The sequence below is a fragment of the Micrasema longulum genome, unplaced genomic scaffold (genome assembly GCF_059751315.1).
Source record: "Micrasema longulum isolate JH-2025_06_02 unplaced genomic scaffold, ASM5975131v1 h1tg000037l, whole genome shotgun sequence".
Classification (NCBI taxonomy): domain Eukaryota; kingdom Metazoa; phylum Arthropoda; class Insecta; order Trichoptera; family Brachycentridae; genus Micrasema; species Micrasema longulum.
In genome coordinates, this window is record NW_028277244.1 from 1613056 (window position 1) to 1623824 (window position 10769).

At 28.6% G+C, this 10769-nt stretch overlaps 1 protein-coding gene across 1 annotated transcript; it reads left to right on the forward strand.

Moving 5' to 3' along the window:
- Positions 1 to 1006: 1006 nt before the first annotated feature.
- Vps39 (vacuolar protein sorting 39) lies at positions 1007 to 10478 on the forward strand. The gene is made up of 11 exons (XM_088226074.1): positions 1007 to 1255; positions 1338 to 1487; positions 1569 to 1696; positions 2829 to 3032; positions 3533 to 3719; positions 5238 to 5355; positions 6125 to 6251; positions 6332 to 6724; positions 7652 to 7874; positions 8299 to 8754; positions 10207 to 10478. Exons 1-11 carry the CDS (start codon positions 1186 to 1188, stop codon positions 10461 to 10463), a joined length of 2313 nt encoding a protein of 770 aa, XP_088082200.1. The 5' UTR covers positions 1007 to 1185; the 3' UTR covers positions 10464 to 10478.
- Positions 10479 to 10769: the final 291 nt, after the last annotated feature.

The following is a 10769-nucleotide window of genomic DNA, read 5'->3' on the forward strand; positions in this document are numbered from 1 at the left end:
CTCTCGGGCACAGATTCTGAAAATCAACCCGTCAAAGGCATGGTTGTGTAATTATTAGTATACAGATAGTTCAAAGTTAAAAGCTATGTACCGTAACAATTTTAAAAACAATATATTTTTTGTATGAAAAATTGAATAATTTTTTTATAAAAATTTTGTTTGAAGCACTAACCTAACCTAACTTAACCTAACATAAAAATTGAAAGAGCCATAAATAATAACGAAAAATATTATATGTCCTTTAATCCACTCCTGACTTGTTTTAGTCATAAAGATCGTACCATCACAGATCACACCACACCTTCCATCTTCTTTTTTTCTTTAGAAATTATTTATTTTATTTTATTTTAAAATAATACACCTATACATAATAAATGCAAACCAATTTATAAAATAACTTTGGTAAAAATGTATATATATATACAGTCTGTTCAAATATTTTATAACCCTGTGTTAGTGGTATTGTAGAATAATTTCTATTTGAATAAAAGTAATAAATTAAATGTGCTCCTTACACTTTTACTTATTTATATGACCTATTAACGCTTTGAATCTCCAACGGGTCAAACAAATAAGTGGAAGTGTACAAAGTATTTATAATTTATTGTTTCAGCATTTACTTTGTGGAATAAAATTGTACATATAATTAAAATAAAACACTTTCTCTTTTTCTTTTCACATGTCTTTTCTTTTTACTTTTCACATTCGTAAATCACACATTTGTTAATTAATAGATTTCGACATGTTACAAAAGTATAATTTATATTTTTTCAACTCCCCTAAAGTATTATCATAGAGTTACCTAATTATTTTTAATGTATGATGGAAATCTACTTATAATAAAAGATAGATTTAAAATTATTGGGGTACATACGGACAATTTAATACCATCGACGACATCTCTTGTCAACAAAATAAACTTTTTTCAGTATCTACTTGCATGCAATTCTCTAGTCTGTTTAATGCTATCACTATTTAGCCTTCAATTTGTAAGCCATCAACTAAAGACTAGACTTAATCTACGCATTAACCATAAACAACTGTCAGACTGACATTTGTAGTGGGTGTAGTGGTAGGGTCGCTGTATTGATAATTATTTATCGTACTTTTAGTGAAATGAGAGAACAACTATCCCTTCGCAAAGTACCATTTTAAATCAAATAAATTGTATAAACAAAAATAATCATGCACGAAGCGTACGAAGTTTCGCCAATGCTCAAATTGACCGAACAAATAGAATCAATAGCCGCATACGGTGACTCATTCTCTGTGTTTTAAAATTTTAGTTTGTTTTTCTTTAGATTTCTCGGGATTAATTTGTTGTTTTCCATTTGCAGATGAAAACCTTTTGGTCGGAACGCGGCAGGGGCACCTGTTTATGTATTCGGTTACTCCAAGTACAGAAGGTCCGCGATATAAGGTCCAAGTTCTAAGGTACCACAAGACATTTTGTAAAAAACCAATTCAACAAATTGAAGTTGTTCCAGGTAGACATCAATTGTGTTTCATTTAAAATCCATTATTTGGAAAATAGTTACGTATACAAGTAATATGTTTTTATTTTTCAGAACGTAATTTACTTCTTTGTCTTTCGGATAATTTACTGGTTGTACATGATATTAACATTATAAACTTTCCCGTTGTACAAACATTATCACAAACCAAAGGTGCTACTTTATTTGCATTAGATAATAAGGTAAGATTTGTATTTGTTTTAATTAAAACCAAATGTAAAAAAATTATCATAATTAGTTGACAATAATGATGAAAACAATAAAAACGGCAAATAAATAAAACCGTACACAATGAAAAAAGAACTGCGAGTAAAACTAGATATAAAACAGAATGAACCCCGTAAAAGGTATTTTAAAATACATATTATAAGTACCATTTACGGTCTGACAAAAATCAACAGATGGAAGAATTTAAGAAATATGTAGTTCCAAAGGGATTTTGAGTATTATTAAAGTAAAATCTATAACCTACTTCCACTATCTATTAAAACAGGTATTAATGAGAAAATGTTCAAAAGGGCAATAAAAATATGGATAGTGGAGCTAGGTAGAAGAAAAATGGATTGTCTCATTCACCTAAACCAATATTGAATCAACTGCTCCACAAGTGTATAGCGTATGTTAGGTTTTTGTTCTTTCATTGTGTGTTTTGCAATATAAATCATATAGATATACATAAATTAATTATAAACATAAATATGTAGTGTTTAAAGCTGTCTGAACATTTTGTTAATTATATCTGTTTATTAAGTTAGTCTACTTTGTTTACTCTCAAATGTAAAAAATTTTAAAAAAAAGAAGTCTATTGTTAAGTGTCCTCGGCACAGGTTACCCCAGTGAGGTCATATTATTTTTATTATTAATTACAGTTTGTAAGAGAAAAAATATGAATAAATAAAAAAATAAACACTAGATGGACGTTACAATTTCATTGGCAGAAACCAGCCAATGACAAGCCATAAGCTCTGTAGATTGCTATACTTTTGTAATTCCTTCTCAAAGTGGTTCATCGCTTCTGTTGAAATTTATTTATTCGTTTACTTGTCACAAAGTAGTTACTACAACTAGGTAGCTTCAAATTGCGATTTTTTGGTCAACTTCCTTATTATTCAAATATTAATCATAAGACTTTCATTCCTATATTCAGAGACAGAACTTAAGGTGTGGAAAGTACAATCTAAACTTATACGCAAAGATTAACTTGAAAGTGAAGACAGAATGTATTTACATCACCTTAAGTTTCGTCTTTGAATACGGGCTTTAGATTTAATCTCTTTCATAAATATATTTAACAAGAAAAAAATATTATTCCAGAGTACATTACTAGTAACTGGTGTGGAGACGACAGTTATTCGTTTGTGTGTGGCGGTTAAACGGAAGCTTCAACTTTATTATTGGAAAAATGGAGAGTTTAAGCAGCTAGCGCCAGATATTAATTTAGGAGACATTCCAAAAGTAATTACATGGGGAGTGAGTACAATCTGTGTAGGCTTTAAAGAGGAATATACATTGTATGATGTAAGTAATTTCGATTATAATTTCTTTATTATTTGTAATTGTAATTAAATTAATAATTTTTTTCTTATGATTTACCCAAACTTTTAAATTTTGGGACCATTTTCTGTAGTCGTAATTAGCCATGTCAGTAAATGGGTACCAAGTTCAGGTAAAGCGAGGTTCGTACGTCCAACCTAATCTGGAATCCACGACACTATCCACCGGACCTCAACAAATTTACTTTCTTTTTTTTTTAAATAATAAAATTTAGTTCTTATGATTTAATTAGTATTTACTCAAAGTTAGAGGTATTTTTAACTTGCCATATATAACCACTCTAGAATATGGTAATTAAGATACTGTAGAGCGTGGTGCGAACCTATGATTTGTTGATAATTTCATTTCTTTGTTTTAACTCTGTACACAGATATTAAGTAAGTTATTATTTCTCAATATGTATACCTGTATAAAATAAATACTTTAAATGGACAATTTAATTATTTATGTTTTTCTTTCAATAGCTTACGGGAGTTGCTTTAGAACAATTTTTGACTAACAGTTCTCGTTCACTGGAGCCTTGTATTACCAAAATAGCAGATACATCCTTTATGTTAGGACGAGATCAAACTTCATTTATAGTTGATGAAAAGCAACCATCTTTACTTACCAAAACTGTGCTCAAGTGGAAAGAACCGTTGGCAGGAGCTGGTAAGCATTATTTTCTAAGAAATATAATATTTATGTACATCCAAGTTTAATATACTCTGTTTCCATTTTAATACATTTAACACCAAATTTTATAACTTCAAAATTTTTTTTAAAAAAACTGTAAAAATGAGATGTTTATCTGTGTATGATTAACTTGTTACTGCTTTTACGTAACTTATCAAAAGTGAATTCCAAATTGTGTCAATTATTGCGAAAGTCTCCCTTCCTTTCCTTTTATGCAGTTCTCTTCCTTTCTTTTCTTGTATTATCTTTTGTATTTTCTGCTTAGTGTGTAACATTCTACTATAATTATTTATATTTGTGAAATATTTTTGGACATGCTTTTCGTACCTATTTAATTCAAGAAAAGATCTGGACTTTTTTGGTTTAAGTTTACAACGATTTAAACTAGCACTAAATAAATAGTCCAGATCTTTTCTCGATGTCCCTTATGTTTGTCAATGGTTTTTTTCTTTTTTTAAATGTTTTCAACTATTTTTATATTGTAATATCAATACCATATGAATTGCATAAATGGACAATGTCTGTTAATAAATAAATAATACAAGTATAATTTCTGTTGTTTTTCTAAATCAAAATAAAAATAAATATTGAATTTTAGTTTTTATCAATTCACTATTATTTAGAATATTAGTTGTTAGAGATACTAGAATGTTTTTTTAAAAAAAAGTGATTATATTTATTGCAAATTTTTTCTCCCATTTAAGAAAAATAATAGCGTTCTTATAATTTACCTAAATATTTCAATTTTTGGTGGCCATTTTCAACGAGATGTAAATAACTCACTATTAGAAGAAGGAAATCAAGTTGTGGTAGAGGGAGGTTTAAACCTCGGACCTCTGATCTGTGAGTCCGCAACACTAGCCACGGGACCACAACCTGATTCAACCCAAAATATTGCATAACATAAAACGGAATAAAATAATAAGAAAAAAAGCCAAATAGGCGTAACCTGTGCGTGGGTATACATGATTTTATCAGTTTTATGTTACACAATAAAAATACACGGCATAAATATTTTAATTTAAGAAACAAAAAATAAACCTAAAAGAACAAATGAAAAATCAATGTTTCCCAAAAAGCAATATCTCTAATAAATTCTTGTAATTATTCAATTGCTTGCAAATCAATACGGTAAAAATGATCTAGATCTGCTGATAACCAAGTTGTATATCCTTAAAAAGAATGGATTGGGAGCTTAATTAATAATTTAGTTTTTTCGCTTGTGTTTCTTATTTTTTTATTTATATTTATAAACCTAAATGTTATTCTTGTATAATCATCCATGTAAAATCCCTTATCGGTGTTAAAAAAAAAAAGTAAAACAACTGATAATTGAAATTTAATTCCTCTATTTATATGATTAGTGGAATCTGAAACATCCATTTCTCTTAATTTGTTTGTTTGATAAACATCACTATATGGCACCGAACTGAACGGATGTACATTTAAAGAAAAAAAAAAGTCATTGTTCAGGTAAATATTTTTTACTTTTAGCATGGGACAGTCCGTACATTCTAGGATTACTATCTGATCAAATTATTGTTCAGACTATTGAACCAAATATGTTTATACAGACTCTCGCTGAGCTCAACAAAGCAAGATTATTATGCAAGTATGTATAACTGAATTTTTAATTATCGTAGCCAAAATCTTTAGTATATTTTAAGTATAATACATTTTCTAATAAACCTAATATGTGCTGGATATGTAATTATGAGAGGAAAATATTAATGTATGATGTGAATTATAAGAATACAGTTGAACTCAGTTTGCCCGAACTCCAGTCATCCGGATTGTCATATATCCGGGTCATTATCAGGAAATAAAAAATAAAATAAATGAATATGCGGGACCTCGCTACTCTTAAACGAGTTTCTTCATCAAAGCAATAACAATAAGTAAATTTTTAATGTGATTCCAATTCGCTGTGTTATTTCAAAAGCAATAAAAACGTGAAGAGTAAATTTTGCGTTTTCTTTTAAATCATTGCCTCAATTTAATGATTAATCCAACTATCCGGATTTCTGCATATCCAGATAATGTCTGGCACACATTAATCCGGATAATTGTAGTTTTACTGTAAGAAAAATCTGTGGAAAAGATTGAAATGCAAAAGTAACAAAACTAATTATGTGTTGTGCTTTTTATTTCATATTTTCATTCTTATATCCGCCCCTTAGTTGGCACATCAATCGCAATGTATCAGTGTTAGTTTGTGTCAAACATGAAAGGAGGTCATCAGTCTTAAAATTCAGGGTATAGAATCGGTATACATTGGCATATAAATTTATTTGTCACATTGTCATTTTCAAATAAATAATTACTTTTGAAACAAGTTTGTCCATTTTAGAATATAATGAGCTTTTTGTTCTGTTCAAAAGATGTCGGCGTGGAATTTTATACATAGCTTCAGTGGGTCAAATATGGAGAATTGATGCTGTGGACATAACTAAACAACGACAGATGTTACTCAAAGATAAACATTTTGAACTAGCAATAAATTTAACGGTAATTTTATATTTTTAAAATGTGATATTGATTTATCGAACATCAGAAAATAATATAAAGTATATGAATTTAATTTTCAGAATATATCTGACGAATCGGATGAAGAAAAAAACCAAAAAATAAATTCTATTCAAACGCTTTATGCTTTTGATTTATTTGAGAACAAAAAGTTCTCAGATTCTATGAAAATTTTCATACAGTTAGACACAGACCCTTCCAAAGTCATAAAATTATTCCCTGAACTTTCTCAAAAATTTGGTGAAGATCAAACTGCGACAAAGCCTCCGAGTCAAGATGGGGACAGTGGAATACTGGCATTAATAGAGTATTTAACTGAAGTGAGGTATAATGTACAAACAAAAAACGGTGAAATAGGAAAAAGCAATGATCAGGGTGAAAAGGATGCAATTATTAAAAGAAATAATATCTTACTAGAAATTATCGACACTACCTTACTGAAGTGTTATCTCCAGGTGTGTAGATTTTCATGGTCACCATTATCAATATGTATCGTCTTTTTTGGGTGATCCCTTGAAGGTTGGTTTCATTCTGATGTTCCCATTTTCTGAAGATGGTTACTATAAAAGTAGCCAAAACATCTGAAAGAATCCAACTTACATGGGATCAGATGATACATATTGTTATCTCGAGGTTTGTTTTTTTTTATCTATTACATTGTATCATGGATATTTAAAGAATAATTTCAAACATAGTTTTCATTGTATTCATTTATTTATGCCAAATAGGCATTTTTAACATATGGAAATTTACTGTGGGTATGTAAAAATATTCATTAGGTTAAAATAATATACAGTATTAGATTTATTTACATACATAAGTTTATTGTACATTACTTGAGACATAAGTCCCAACTCCATGGGACTAAAAGTTCTGCGTTGAGATGGGACTAGCAATTAGTTGACACAGACACATGAGTATATCACCACAAATATAGGATCAGAATTATAAAAAATCCATATGTATGGCACTTCAATATGGTAAACAGTAAACTTAAACATTCGGAAAATCATCAAGGAGTTTCCTACTCAAATCCCCCCCACTAAGGAAAATCCTTAACTAATTTTTTGAAGGGATATACATTAACAATAATGTATTTGTTTATAGGTATTGGGATTTGTTTAATAAAAGCATGCAGGAAGACAATTATTAGCTATCAAAATAATCTTGAATCAAATTATTATTAGCAAACCTGAGAATTCAGTGTAAAGAATAGTAAGGACCATAATTAGTTCTGTGGTTTTCTTTGTCAAAAAGTTTATTTTGTCTCAGAATTCTGGATGGTATGTTTATATAATATATGGTGCGTAAAAGTTTAAGAGTATCGAGGAAATTAATATTTTACTTTTGATTAATATTTAATGCATTTCTTAAATTTGCAGACAAATGATGCATTTGTTGCCCCTCTATTAAGGCTTAATAATTGCAAATTAGAAGAAGCCGAGCAAGTGTTACTGCAGTATGGGAAGACCAGTGAACTGATTATTCTATATCAGACTAAAGAGCAACATACTAAAGCATTGCAATTATTGAAAGATCAGTCTAAGCTTCAAGATTCTAGTCTTAAAGGTTATCACAAAACAAAAAGTTACCTACAACATTTAGGTTTGTAATTTATAATCAACATTTATGTTACTTTCTCAAATTTTATACCCCTTATTGTATGATAAATTAAATTTTAGTAAATCAATTAAACAATATTTATTTTAATAATTGTAATTAAAAACTCAATTCTGATTTTCTAATGATCAGTAAACATAGTATACATATTAAAAATACATTTTTTATATTATTGGCTTTTAAAGTTCTAATTTTGGTGGCTTTTTATACATTGGTGATGTTTTTTTTATTATTATGCAGTGTGTTCTTGTCTTTCTTTTCGACATTTTTGACAGTATTACAGCAACTATCATCGGTAAAACATAATTTGAATCTCCGCATAATTTTCTTCAATTCATGTCTTTTGTGTGAACAGCAAAATTTTCACACCTCTTGAACTAATCTTAACTTTTAACTTAAATGTTTTCAGGTGGTGAGCATTTAAATCTCATATTTCAATTCTCCAACTGGTTACTTACTGAGCATCCTGAAGAAGGGTTGAAAATATTCACCGAAGATGTTGCGGAAGTGGAAAAACTACCGAGAGCCAAAGTCCTCGACTTCTTACTGAGGGAACATGAGACTCTGGTCATTCCATACCTTGAACACGTTATTCATGTTTGGAAAGATACTAACTCATTCTTTCACAATGCTCTTGTAAGAATGTTAAGGGAAAAGGTGATGGATCAGAAAGGAACATACACTGATGAACAAATGAAGAATTTGAAAACCAAATTTTTAGCTTTCCTAGAGAAGTCTAATTATTACACACCCGAAACAATCTTAATACACTTTCCACCCGATTCCCTTTTTGAAGAGAGAGCTATAGTGCTTGGAAAGTTGGACGCCCATGAACAAGCTTTGTCAATCTATGTTCATGTTTTAGGTGGTTACATATTTATTTATATAGTTTTGTAAAATATATGTTATAAATATTGTTTATATAAATTGGTATATTCCAGATTTATTATATTTATGGAATTAAATTGTAACGATTGCGATTCAATCTACATTGGAAAAACTAAAAAAAACTTTAATATTAGAGTAAAAGAACACCTAAGATGCTTAAATAATAATATTTTTTCTGAATTCGCAAATCATCTGATAGAAAATAATTATAACTTCAAAAAAGACACTGGATGTTACTTTATGTTGAGAATAAAATATTAAAATTAGACAACTTAGAAATTAAAAAAGCGATTCATAATAAGAAAACAATAATTAATAACCAAATAAACAATATTTCTTTTAGTCCTCTCCTGTCTTACTTCGAAAATAATGATATCAAATTACCACCCGTGTAAGGAAAAAAACTAATTGATTTATTGGGTCCACGTGTAGTATTAAGTGAACATGATAAAAATAAAAAAAGGAATCAATTCATTAGTTACGTAAACCTTGACAAAGAAGCTTGTTTGCTTTGAAACCGGTCGGTGAAAAATAAAAATTAGTGGTTAAAAACAAAGTTGTTTTATTTATTTAATTATAATGAATAACCACAAAGTTAGTACTTCAAATATAAACTTTATATTATTTAATAGTTTTTTCAGGACAAAATATGTTTTAATACTTTGTTTTCGTTTTATAATGTATTAATATTGTAATAATGTGTGTATTTTATTAAATAAAGATTACACAAAAAAATAAAATGTGTAAATGTTATATTTGAAGCACTAGCTTTGTGGTTATTTATTATAGTAAAATAAATAAAACAACTTTGTGCTTAACCACTAATTTATTTATTTTTAATTTCCGCCGACCGGTTTCAAAGCTAAACAAGCTTCTTTCTCAGGGTTTACTTAACTAATGAATTCTTTCCTATTATATATTATGTTATCAGTACGCTGCCAAATAATAACTTAAGGTGCGTAAATACTAATCATTTTTCTGAATTTGCAAAGCATCTGATAAAAAATAATAATAATTTCCCTGGAGACACTGGATTGAAAGTACTTCACGTTGAAAATAAAATATTAAAATTAGACAACTTGGAAATCTTAGAAATCAAAAAAGTGATTCATAAAAAGAAAAAAATAATAAATAACCAAATAAATAGTATATATTTTAGTCCACTCCTGTCTGGTTTCGAACGTATGCAGCTCATATTACCACTCTTTCAAAAAAAAATATTTGTTTCATTAGCAGCATACTGACAACATAAAATAAAATTGGAAAGTATTCATTAGTTAAGTTAACCTTGAGAAAGAAGCTTGTTTACCTTTAAAACCGGTCGGTGGAAAAAAAATAGTGTTTAAAAACAAAGTTGTTTTATTTATTTTAATAAAAATATGAATATTCTCACAAATTTTTATTTTATCAATGTCTATTTTTCTTTCAGGGGATATCGAGCGTGCCATAAAATATTGTGATTCAGTGAGTGAGAGGTCAAAAGAGAGTAAAAAGTATCAAGATGTCTATGTTATTTTAATACGAATGTTAGTAAATCCATCCCAAGATAACCTTTCTAATGGTTCTTTAAGTAATGTTTCTAAAAATCCTCTGGCTACACTACCAGATATAGATACAGCTCTCCTATTACTTGAAAAACATGGCGACCGGATCGAACCCATGAAGGTATGGTTCTCATTTACTTAGTATTTACATTTATGATGCACCACAAAACTACCTATGTTCATAGTACATTAAGAACAAATAATTTTAAGTTCCATTGATTTATTTATAGGACTCACTAAGCCAATTCATATTTATTTATTTATTAATATTTTTTTGCTTACAAACTATAATTAATAATAAAAATAAAGTGACCTCACTGGGGTTTCCCATGCCGAGGACACTTAACAATATACTTTTTTTTTAAATTACATTTGAGAATAAACAAAGAAGACTAACTTAAAGAAACCAAAATAAATAACAAATATTCAGACAGTTTTAAAAACAGGG